We start from the raw sequence: 12694 nt of genomic DNA on the forward strand, positions 1-12694 counted from the left end.
TTGGGTGTGGCTCCATCCTGTTCCAGTGGACGACTGCAACTGCAAATGAATAAGAACAAAAATGTTGGGGAGTGAATATGTGAAATTTCTAGTTTATGAAACAAAAAAAGTTCCTATTACATAGTGTTCATTCTAAATTATTTTAGAGTGCTCCAAGCTCAAAAAGAGATTACTTTTAACCTTTTAGTTTTTTATTTCCTAATTTTTTCATATGTTTGTTATTGCTATTTTCACTTCAGGTAAATCAAGGTGCATACTATGGGCTTTATTTGGGCACAAAAGAGGACATCAGGAAACATTACATGGCGCACATATAATATAGTGCACATTCATGAACAGGGGGGTAGGTTTTAGGGGGCCAGAGTCTATAATTGCACTGCTATGGACAGAGTGCGGAGAGAATAACTCAAATGCAAATTATGAATATATAATCCCCAAACTCTATGTTCTTTGAATCCATCATGGAAAGAAATTGTTATAGATTCTTTCAAACTTGAGAGCCTATGGTGCATTGTTCGTTTCCGTTATGAAGTACCGAAGTGGGATAAAACTGTGTTGGTGGAAGAAACATGATCCATTCAGAGTTATGGAAAAAAACGATAAAAATTTTATTAAAGCACGAGACTTACGATACATTCTGAATAAAACAGTAGCAAAATGTAATGGCAGCAGCTAAATATGAATCATACACATGCACATACTTTTCTGGTCCTTTTGATTACATTTTCCTTTCAAGATAACTGCTCTCTCTTCAATTTCCAAGAACAAGGCTAATTTTTCATTAATCACTGATACACAACAACTATTGCCAGTCAATGGAGAAAATGACCACCATTTCATCTGCATTATTTCTACCACATAATCAGTACCTAATAACCTGTAACTCTCCTCCCATGAAAAGCCCAAGTCCTTTAATGTCCAATCTGCTCTGTTCATGGTCAGTTGATAGAACATTCTTTCCTATAACCCACACTGGCCTATCCACAGAAGGGCACCCTGAACATAATAAGCACGATGAGTCATGTCACAGTTTTACAGTATTCTCTGCCCCTCCCTAATGCTAATTCACACACTACTGAATTTGATAATTTTCTGTTCTTATTTTTCCAGGGAACATGGATGTCAATGAACCACACCTAATAAAGTCAGCCCCTTCACCTTATTGATTTCTTCCCAGAGACCATCATGAAACGACTGTAATGAAGGCATAAGTTCAACAGACTTCAACCTTCAGGTTGAAAGTCATGAATAGCAATGTACTCTTTCAAGAAAACTCAAATATTTAAATATTTTATACACTGAATGGGCCATTTCCGCATGAGTCTTTGCTCCTGTGATAAGCATCATGTCGTTGAGTTTTAACAGATTTTGATTTTTAATTATTCTGCACTGTACAATTATCTCAGGCTAATCTCAGAAAACTGAAGACTTAGGTATTCCTAGTATGGTTCCTTGAAGTGCGGTCTGTTGTGAGAAGTGGTGAAGAAATTTACCAACTACTTTTTATAAAGATTCTCCCCAATATGAATTGTTTGGTGAATCCTAAGGACACACTGTTTCTTAAAGGTATTTCCATGTTAAGTATATCTGTATATTTTCTGTCCTGCATAAATTCTCTCATTATGCCAAAGGCATGCACATCTGAAGAAGCCTTACAACATTCATTACATCTGTAAGGTTGCTCTCCAACATAAATCCTCTGATGCTCCATAGTTTTGATCTTTGGGACTCTGCTGTTGCCTAATACTTAACTCAAGTGAAAGCCTTTGCCATGTGTATTGCATTTTAAAGATGTCCATCCAATATGTTCCCCAACGTTTGATATTTGGATAAAATATCCTTATCACACACACTACACTTGTATGGTTTCACTCCAGAATACAGATCCTGTTACTTGGTGAAAAGTGTGCAGTAAGTTGAAAATTTGCCACATTCATTGCATTTGTTAAGTATGGACTATTTGGTGAACCCTGAGTTTAAGGCAATACCTAAAAGCCTTGCAACACTCAGTACATCTGTAAGGTTCTGTCCAGTATGGATTTTCTGATGACTGGAGAGGTGTGAGCCCCGAGTAAAAGCTTTGCCACAATCACAGCATTTGTAAGGTTTCTCTCCAGAATGAATTCTTTGGTGAATCCTGAGGTAGGATCACTGTCTAAAGGCTTTGCCACACTCAATACATTTGTATGATTTCTCTCCAGTATGAATCTTCTCATGAAGCCTAAGGTGTGAACGCCTGCTAAAAGCCTTGCCACATTCATTACATTTGTAAGGTCTCTCCCCAGTATGGATCACCTGGTGTTTACTGAGGCTTGAAGGCACACTAAAGGATTTGCCACACTCATTACATCTGTAAGGTCTCTCTCCAGTATGAATTCTCTGGTGATTTACAAGGTGTGAGTTTTGACTGAAGACTTTGCCACACTCATTACATTTGTATGGTTTCTCTCCAGTATGAATTCTCCGATGACTTGCTAGGTGTGAATTTTGACTGAAGAGCTTACCACATACATTGCATTTATATGATTTCTCTCCAGTATGGATTATCTGATGTGTAGTGAGGTGTGAACCCTGAGTAAGAGCTTTGCCGCACTCACTACATTTGAAAGGCTTCTCTCCAGCATGAGTTCTTTGGTGAGTAGTGATGTCAGACCATTGCTGAAAAGTCTTGCCACATTCAATACACCTGTATGGCTTCTCTCCAGTATGAATCCTCTCATGATGCCTAAGATGTGAACTCTTGATAAAAGCCTTGCCACATTCATTACATTTGTAAGATTTCTCTCCAGTATGAATTACCTCATGGTAAGTTAGGCTTGAACGAACAATAAAGGCTTTCCCACACTCATTACATTTGTATGGTTTTTCCCCAGTATGAATTCTCCGATGACTTGCAAGGTGTGAATTCTGACTGAAGACCTTGTCACATACATCGCATTTATATGGTTTCTCTCCTGTATGGATTACCTGATGTCTAGTGAGGTGTGAGCCCTGAGTAAAGGCTTTGCCGCACTCATTACATTTGAAAGGCTTCTCTCCAGCATGAATTCTTTGGTGAATCCTGATGTCAGACCATTGCCTAAAGGCCTTGCCACATTCAATACACCTGTATGGCTTCTCTCCAGTATGAATTCTCTCATGAAGCCTAAGGTTTGAACGTTTGAGGAAAGCCTTCCCACATTCATTACATGGGTAAGGTTTCCCTCCAGTGTGGACTACCTGATGGTTGATTAGGCTTGAATGCACAATAAAGGCTTTGCCACATTCATCACACTTGTATGGTTTCTCTCCAGCATGACTTTTCTGATGGTCAGCCAGGCTTGAACTTTGGATAAAAGCTTTACCACATTCATTACATTTGTGTGGTTTCTCTCCACTATGAATTCTTTGATGTTTTACAAGTTTGGAACTATGGAAAAAAGCCTTGTCACATTCATTACATTGGTAAGGTTTCTCTCCAGTATGGATTACTTGATGGTTCGTGAGGCTTGAGCACATACTAAAGGCTCTGCCACACTCATTACGTTTGTAAGGTTTTTCCCTGTGTGCTTTATGGTCTTGTGTCAGTATTGAAGGATGGACAAAATCATTCCCATACATATTAGAAGTGTTGGTTCCGACACTAGGAGTAATTCTTTGGAGAGCTGAAATTGAGGAACTATTGTTGATGAACTTCTCAACTTGATTACATTCATAAATTTTCCTTTCAGTGTGAAATATCCACAGTTCATCCTGAAAGCTTAATGCAAGCTTATTTTCAATAGGCTTGTTTCCTGCATCCCTTCCACCATGTGGATCTTTTCTGTCAGTGAGATTTCCACTATGGGTTACAGGCACTCCTTTGTAATTTCTCTCATCATCTCTCCACTGACACTCAAAGTGATGCATGTTTTCTCGGATTTCCCTGAAGTAAAAACCTTTGACTTCATGGCTTTCGTGTCTTCCCAAAATCACTGTCTGGAATGTATCTGTTGAATTAGTGTTCTCCTTTGGTTGTAATTTCTTGATAACATGTGTGGGAGAGATATCTACAAGATACAAAATACCATAGGTTTCTTATTAATTACGATTCATGAATAAATATTTTATGTAGAAAACATAACATTATACCAAAAATAACACACTGAATGTAGTTAAGAAACTTCCCAACCGTGATCTTCACATTTTGAGAAACATTAAAGAAACAGGATTCTTTAATAAAGAAAGTGTGATCACATGTAATTAAAATTAATTTTAGGGTAGCCTCATTTCAAGCAATCTATGATAAAAACACTCACATTGTGCAAACTTATGTTTAGCTCTCAAAAAACGGCTAATCCCATGACCAAAACCCCAAAGCACATACCAACTGACTGTAACTGAGGAGAAATATATCAGACATATTTTCTGCATACTAATTATACCTAATCTGCATACAGTATTTACATACTTATTCTATCAATACATAAATAAATGACAAAAAACAGACAATATATTGTAATGGTAAATAATCCAAATCAAGCTTATCCAACAAAAAACGTAAGTAAATGGCAGTTTAGAACTGCAAAACAAATACAGCACTGAGAAAAAGAAGAATTTAATAAAACAATGTTTAAAAAATGAAATATTTTTCTAAATACCTGTTATAAAAGTATCAGTACCCATGAAGAATAGGCATTTTATAACATTAACAAGTACATGTCAATTATATTGCATAATACATTCTGAAAGACCATCAATTGTAAATCACAATAAAAATTAATAAAAAGGGACTTCCCTGGTGGTCCAGTGGTAAAGAAATTGCCTTCCAATGCAGGGGATGCAGGTTCGATCCCTGGTCAGGGAACTGAGATCTCACATGCCACGGGGCAACTAAGCCCACGTGCCACAACTACTGAGCTCACGCGCCTCAACTAGAGCCCACATGCCGCAAACTACAGAACCCACGTGCTCTGGAGCCCACTCCACAGCTAGAGAAGAGAAAAACCTGCATGCCACAACTAGAGAGAAGCCCACACGCCACAACGAACACCGCAACGAAAATCCCATGTGCCGCAACAAAAACCCGATGCAGCCAAATAAATAAATAAATAAATAAATATTTTTTTAAAAGGTTAATAAATGCACTATTCTAGTAACCCATGATAAAACGAGCAGTAGTAAGTAACCATGTTATAGAATATCATATTCTATGGAACGCTAAACACTCCCCCTTAAGAATAAAGAAAAGACTTTTACTCCAGAAAGAACACACAATATGAAAACTGTAAAATGTGTTGAGATAACTGACTCCTAAAATATCAGGTCGGGAAAATATATGGCATTATAAAGAATAAGAACTGAAGAAAGAAGTCGGAAGTCACATGATTTCATGACTGCTGTTATATAACAGCCAAGCAGAGCAATTCCCTCTCTATGCAATGCCCTTTAATTCTCCAGTTCATTGTCCCCAAAATATATGTAATATGAAGTGTGTGCTTTAAAAATCTATGATCTAAGGTCAGAGACAACGTTGTTGAGAACAAGTTGCAAAATAAAAAATTACAAAATATAATGCAGACAAAGGGATATTGCATAACAAACATGAGAGAAAGTTGATATATCTAATTAAATAACAGTAACTTATGAGTCTTTCCATAAATGTGCAATATTATAAGCCATCTGACAGTACTTATTTGTTTTAAAAGCCTGAGGTAAACTACCATTATTTTTCAAATAAGGGAGGTAGACTTAGAGGGTTTATGTACATAACCCCAATTTACACAGAAAGTAAGAGAAACAGGAGTGTGATGGGGGAGTTCCCTGGTGGTCTAGTGGTTAGGATTCAGCACTGTCACTGCTGTGGCCCAGGTTCAATCCCTGGTCAGGGAACTGAGATCCCGCATGCTGCCCGGTATGGCCTAAATAAATAAATAAAAATAAAAATAAACTTAAAAAAATAAATTAAAAAGACTATCTTTTCAAGATACATGCACCCCTATTATAAATAGTAGCACTATTTACAATAGCCAAGACATGAAAACAACCTAAATGTCCATCAACAGATGAATGGATAAAGATGTGGTACATATATACAATAGAATACTATAAAAAGCCATAAGAAAGAATAAAATAATGCCATTTGCAGCAACTTGAATGGACCTAGAGATTCTCATACTAAGCAAAGTAAGTCAGAAAGAGAAAGACAAATACCATATGATATCACTTATATGTGGAATCTAAAATACAGCACAAATGAACATATCTATGAAACAGAAACAGACTCACAGACATAGAGAACAGACTTGTGGTTGCCAAGGGTGGGAGGGTGGGTGGGGACAAACTGGGAGTTTGGGATTAGCAAATGGAAACTACTATGTTTATATAGGATGGATAAACAACAAGATCCTACTGTATAGCACAGGGAACTATATTCAATATCTTATAATAAACTATATGGAAAAGAATATGAAAAAGAATAGATATGTAGGAACTTCCCTGGCAGTCCAGTGGTTAAGACTTCACCTTCCAATGCAGGGGGTGCGGGTTCGATCCCTGGTCAGGGAACTAAGATCCCACATACCTCGTGGCCAAAAAACCAAAACATAAAACAGAAGCAATATTGTAACAAATTCAATGAAGACTTTAAAAATGGTCCACAACAACAACAAAAAAGAATAGATAAGTATAACTGAATCACTCTGCTGTACAGCAGAAATTAACATGACTTTGTAAATCAACTATACTTCAGTAAAATTTGTTTAAAAAGACTATCTTTTCAAAATATTCTGGACGAAGGGTAGGATTTAGGGAAACTGCTGATGAGCCGTATCACCATCACTAAAGAAGGAAATAGTGTAAAATATATAAAAGAATGTTCATTCCCCAATTCAACCCTGCCACACACTGCAAATATAAAACAAAGAACACTAGGCGTATCATCGTTCAGCTTCGTAAGCTCAGTCATTAAGATGCTTCAAAATAATATGTGTTGAGGAAGGATGAACAATGGCACTTACAGGGGACGAAAAATGTGGTATGGACAATAGTTTAGTCAACAGCCTCAGAAATACGAGGATATGAACTTGGACAATGTTGTTCCCAGGAGAAATTCCTGTATTATTTAGTGTGGCTCAGATGGCATGATCACCAGTACATGTGATCAACGCTGTCATGGTGCCCTCGAGAGATGCTCCACTGACAGTCCTCAAAGACCAGAAAACTGGAAACACTTATCAATCAGGCTCTTGTGTACCTTCCATCTCAGTATCCTGAGACATGCTGACCACTCTACTGAGTGGCTTCAAGTGGTGCTTCTGTATGTAGCAGGATAACATTGCAACATACTACTCAAAGTGTTCTCCATCAAGAGTTTTCTGTCACCAAATAAACCCACCCCATAGGAGAGTCCCAAGAGTCTGTCTATCCTCCAAAAGTCGATTATCACAGCAAAAAAACAGAGGATGAAATCTCAGATCCCAGGAATGTGTATTTCAAAAGCAAGCTTCAGAGGCAAAATCATGCAAATTGAACACAGTATGAAATCAGGGAAGAGTTTACATTCCCAGATCAGATAGAGCAGTAGAAGAATGAGAAAAATATAAGATATGGGGGTCAGATACTGTAGGATCTTGACATAGGACTGTGTGTTCTACCCACAGACACAAAGCTAAGAGCCTGAAAGACTGACATATAATCCCCATGTAGGATTTGGGATCAAAAAGAGGACCACTCTGCCCACTGTCTTTACAGTTTTCTTAAGTAACAATCACAGATGATCCAACGCACGTCCCACTACACACCCCCAAGCTGTGTGGCAAAAACGGAACAAAAGGAAGGTCTGAGGGATCTAAACAGGCAGACAGGGCTTGAGACAGCTCCATGCAGGTTCTGGGGTGACAGACGGAATCAAAGAGCAGCCAGTGTTTTCTCATCTTCTGATTAGGTCTCCCAAGTACAGCAAATGGAGATGGAACCAGGATAGGTCCACGTGTTACCACTACAGAGGTGTCAGCTCTTACCTATATGGGCTAAGAACTGAGCAACCAATGAAATCAAGTTCAGAAGGGGAGACAAACCTCTGTAAAACATCCCGTCCCATGCTCCTCAAAGTCAGGGACCAAAGAGTTCACAGGGGCCAGATGGCAGAGTGTAGATCATGAGAAAAACTTTGCCTTTGTCTCTGTAGGAGCTGCAGCCCCACTGGAGGGTGAAAGAATACATTTTACATGTTGACAGACAGAGTGATAAGTTGGGGAGAAGAAAAATTTCCTCTGAGAACTCAAATAATAAAAAAAACTTCTGTAGTCCCATAGAACTCTCCCACTTGGGGAGAGTTTCCCCAAAACTGTTAATGATGTGTCCATCTGAGATCTGACCTGTGTCCACATTTTTGATAATTTTTCATCCCTTTGGTTTTTTTTCACTATTTTCACTTCCCTCTTCAGAGTCCAGCGCTCTTTCCCTTACACTAAAATGGAGATAATAATAATCAGGTCAGAAACAGTAATTACTGCTAATTGCAAGAAAGGAAGATCATGTGCTGTGTCATTTCCAGAATCCCAGCTCTTTGTTCAGCTAATGTGTGAGGACATTACAGATGGGTCTAGGAAAATATTTCACAAATTCATCCACTGCTTGCCCCCTCCTGAATGCATAAGGAATAGTGTAATATACAGACATCTAGCTCTCTTTCAAGGACTGCTGAATCAAAAACACAGGGGTAGCAGAGAGGGAAGTGGATATTCTAAGTTCGCTATAAGGCTTTATGCCTATTTAAGCTCTGGAACCACCCTTGATGTATCATAACATGGGCAGATCACATGAAGAAAGGCAAGTTCAAAGTCCTCATGCCACATTATGAAACGTTTCATGTCTGAGTCAACAGGGCTTTGATCTCAGTCAAGCAAGGCAGGGGCTCCCAAGAGGCACATGAGGGAAAATGCAAAGATACCCAAGGACAGATCCCAACTTCAGAGTGAAGTTATCCTCACCCAGGGACAGCAGGTTCCTGTAGGTCTCCAGCATCACGTCCCTGTACAAGGCCCTCTGAGCAGGGTCCAGGCATTCCCACTCCTCCTGAGAGAATTCTATGGCCACATCCTCGAAGGCCAACCGTTCCTGAAATGAAAACACACTTCACCATGGGGCCATGAGGAGAGTTCTTATCTGCATGCAAAATGAGAAGAAGAGAGAGGGGTAAGGATCGATTCAGTTGAAGTATGTATTCTGACAGATGCACGTAAAGGTATTTGGGGCACATTATGCCTCTCTAATTTCTTATGCTTTTCCATAGGAGATTATGATAGCCTCCAAATCAATGTGGATTTCTCATTTTTCTGTATGATACATGAAATACACAAATAAAAATTCAACACTGGGTCTATACAGAAGTGTTAAAGAAAGGTCGGAATCTAAAAACTGTGATGACGATAACAGCAATGGCTACAAGTTGTTGAACACTTCCTATACGTTACGTGTTACTCTAAACGCTTTACCTGAATTAACTTGTTATCAATGTAATAGCTCATTAGAGAAAGATGTTTCCATTCTACAGAGTAGAAAACTGTGTCACAGATGGAATCTAAGGCTACTCTAGATTCAGAGATTAGCAAATGCAAAGAAGGAAGAAGAAACAGAATAATCAACCAAGAACATCACTTTACCTGAGAAAGAGCCATTTCTGACTCCTTTTCTTTCCTCTTCCTCCTCTTCCGGGCTTCTTCCTCAGGCAACATGAGTCTTTAGAGGTCGATCTTGAAAGTGGAAAAGATGCTGTTGAATGCTTGGAGTCAACACACCCCCTTCCTGAGTCACAGCCACACACACGGGGAAGACCTCAGCATGTGGAACAGACAGTCCCCTGCTGCCCACTGTCCCAGGAGGGGCTCAGGACAGTAAACTCCTACACAGAGTCCAACACAGGAGTTTTCCCACCCTTTCCTTCAGATCAGGCTCCCCTCCTGGTGAGGCCCTCACGTACACAGCAGCAGCGGGCACCTCAGCTGGACCCGACGACCCCCTGCAGGTCACAGACCAGCCCTGATCCATCCCCACGCAGAGCAGAGCCCCTCAGCCTCAGCCCAGATCTCAGCCCTCAGGAACGGGGGGACTCAGAGTCACGATGCTCAGTGATGGATACACCAGGGCACCTTAAGTATCACTGAGGCTGGGCCCCGCACAGACTTTGTGAAGGGGAATCTCTGGTCAGGTAACAAAGGTATTTGCAAAATGCCTCATCGCTGTCATGTGCAGCCTGGATGAGCACCCCTCAGAGGGGGCAAGCCTGGCACACCTTGCACCTTCTTCTTTTCCAGCTTTATCGAGGTATAACTGACAAATAAATATTGTGTACATTTAAGACGTACAATGTGATAGCTGACACATGCATATACTGTGAAATAATTACCCAAATCAACTTCTGCCTCTTCCCCAAAATAGCTGGAATAATCTTCTCACTTGTTAGTGCATGAAATTACCCCAGCCCATAAAAACTCATCACCCCCACAGCCTGGAGCCACTTTCACCTTCTGAGACAACCACATCCTGCCTATGGAATGTACATCTCTCTCTTTTTTTTTTTTTTTCTTAATTTATTAATTTGTTTATTTTTATTTTTGGCTGTGTTGGGTCTTCGTTTCTGTGCGAGGGCTTTCTCTAGTTGCGGCAAGCGGGGGCCACTCTTCATCGCGGTGTGTGGGCCTCTATCGCGGCCCCTCCTGTTGCAGGGCACAGGCTCCAGACGCGCAGGCTCAGTAGTTGTGGCCCACGGGCCCAGCTGCTCCGCGGCATGTGGGATCTTCCCAGACCAGGGCTTGAACCCGTGTCCCCCGCATTGGCAGGCAGACTCTCAACCACTGAGCCACCAGGGAAGCCCCTCTCTTTTTCTTTTTAATGTTATTTTTATAAATTTTAAAATATTTTATTTCTTTTATTGTACCTATTTTCCATATATTGTTTGGCTGCGTTGGGTCTAAGTTGCAGCACGTGGGATCTTCATTGAGGCAGGCTGTCTCTTCGATGCGGTGCCCGGGCTCTCCAGTTGAGGCGCGTGAGCTCAGCAGTTGCAGCGTGCGGGCTTAGTTGCTCCACAGCATGTGGGATCTTAGCTCCCTGACCAGGGATCGAACCTGCGTCCCCTGCATTGGAAGGCAGATTCTTTACCAGTGGACCACCAGGGAAGTCCCTATCTCTCTTAATAAACCAGCTTTTACTTTACTATGGCTTGCTCTTGAATTCTTTCCTGTGTGAAGCCAGGACGCTCACTTGGCAGCCAGTCTCAGGAACTCTTCTGGGACGTGAGCATTCTCTCGTGCCCCCAATCTCCTGCAAGAGGACATCGTGCTCTGAAATGGAGCAGAGCAAAAAGGTACTTGATAGGAAGGAAGATGCAGTTAATTGAGAACGTTTTATTTTTATTTTTTTAAATTTATTTTATTTTTATATATTTCTTATTTTTTGGCTGTGTTGGGTCTTCGTTGCTGTGCGCAGGCTTTCTCTAGTTGCGGCGAGCAGAGGTTACTCTTCGTTGTGGTGCGTTGGCTTCTCATTGCGGTGGCTTCTCTTGTTGCAGAGCATGGGCTCTAGAGCACATGGGCTTCAGTAGATATGGCACGTGGGCTCAGTAGTTGTGGTTCGTGGGCTCTAGAGTGCAGGCTCAGTAGTTGTGGTGCATGGGCTTAGCTGCTCCGCGGCGTGTGGGATCTTCCCGGACCAGGACTGGAACCCATGTCCCCTGCATTGGCAGGCGGATTCTTAACCACTGTGCCACCAGGGAAGCCCGAGAACATTTTATTTTAAAGATGAAAGAACAGAGTGTATAAAAAGTTGTGGGAGGGACTTCCCTGACGGTCCAGTGGCTAAGACTTCACCTTCCAATGCAGGGGGTGTGGGTTTGATCCCTGGTTGGGGAGCTAAGATCCCACCCGTCTTGCAGCCAAAAAAACATAAAACAGAAGCCAAACCAAATATTGTACCAAATTCAATAATGACCTTGAAAGTGGTCCACATCAAAAAAAAATCTTAAAAAAAAAAATTTGTGGGGTGCGTGTGTGTGTGCATCTTTGTAAGTGTTTAAGATAGACAATGCCACCATGTTTGTATACTGATCAAAGTAACTTCCAAGAAGTAAAAACACATGATGCGGGACTTCCTTGGTGGCGCAGTGGTTAAGAATCCGCCTGCCAATGCAAGGGATACGGGTTTGAGCCCTGGTCCGGGAAAATCCCACATGCCGCGGAGCAACTAAGCCCGTGCGCCACAACTACTGAGCCTGCGCTCTAGAGCCCGTGAGCCACAACTACTGAGCCCACGTGCCAAAACTACTGAACCTATGCTCCTAGAGCCCGAGCTCTGCAACAAGAGAAGCCACCGCAATGAGAAGCCCGCGCACCGCAACCAAGAGTAGCCCCTGCTCGCTACAACTAGAGAAAGCCCGCGCGCAGCAACGAAAACCCAACGCAGCCTAAATAAACTTATTTGTTTGTTTATTTATTTATTTTTTAAAAAACCACATAATGCCACGCCGTCCTGACACAGAGTGAAGTTGGCAACAAGGGCACAATCGCAGGGTCAGCCGCAGCCAGGAGCAGGGACAGACTTCACAGTCGGTACTGAGGAGAGAACACAGGCCCTGAGGCAGATGGGTGAGCCAGTTACAGGAGGTCTCTTCCCTTCGCTCCAGGGGCTCCATGAAGAAGAAGCAGGGTCTCTGAGAGGAAAGATGGGAGAGGATGAA

General features: G+C 41.4%; 1 protein-coding gene and 1 non-coding gene across 3 annotated transcripts in view; one reads left to right on the forward strand and one right to left on the reverse strand.

The window, feature by feature from the left end:
• Window positions 1-586: 586 nt before the first annotated feature.
• Window positions 587-12694, reverse strand: part of LOC118885078 (zinc finger protein 160-like) — a 57294-nt gene continuing 45186 nt past the window's right edge. Inside the window, exons 2-4 of one of the 2 annotated variants that reach the window (XM_036833420.1) lie at window positions 9624-9713; window positions 8952-9078; window positions 587-4028 (exon numbers count right to left, since the gene is read on the reverse strand). In XM_036833420.1, coding sequence (XP_036689315.1) covers window positions 2149-4028; window positions 8952-9078; window positions 9624-9695 — 2079 coding nt within the window. In that variant the 5' untranslated portion in view covers window positions 9696-9713 and the 3' untranslated portion in view covers window positions 587-2148. The remainder of the gene's footprint in view (window positions 4029-8951; window positions 9079-9623; window positions 9714-12694) is intronic. The other variant, XM_036833419.1, reaches the window with a different exon arrangement.
• TRNAD-GUC lies at window positions 5779-5850 on the forward strand. Its single transcript has one exon. It is a non-coding gene; the product is annotated as a tRNA-Asp (tRNA).

The sequence above is a fragment of the Balaenoptera musculus genome, chromosome 19, assembly GCF_009873245.2.
Source record: "Balaenoptera musculus isolate JJ_BM4_2016_0621 chromosome 19, mBalMus1.pri.v3, whole genome shotgun sequence".
Taxonomy (NCBI): Eukaryota; Metazoa; Chordata; class Mammalia; order Artiodactyla; family Balaenopteridae; genus Balaenoptera; species Balaenoptera musculus.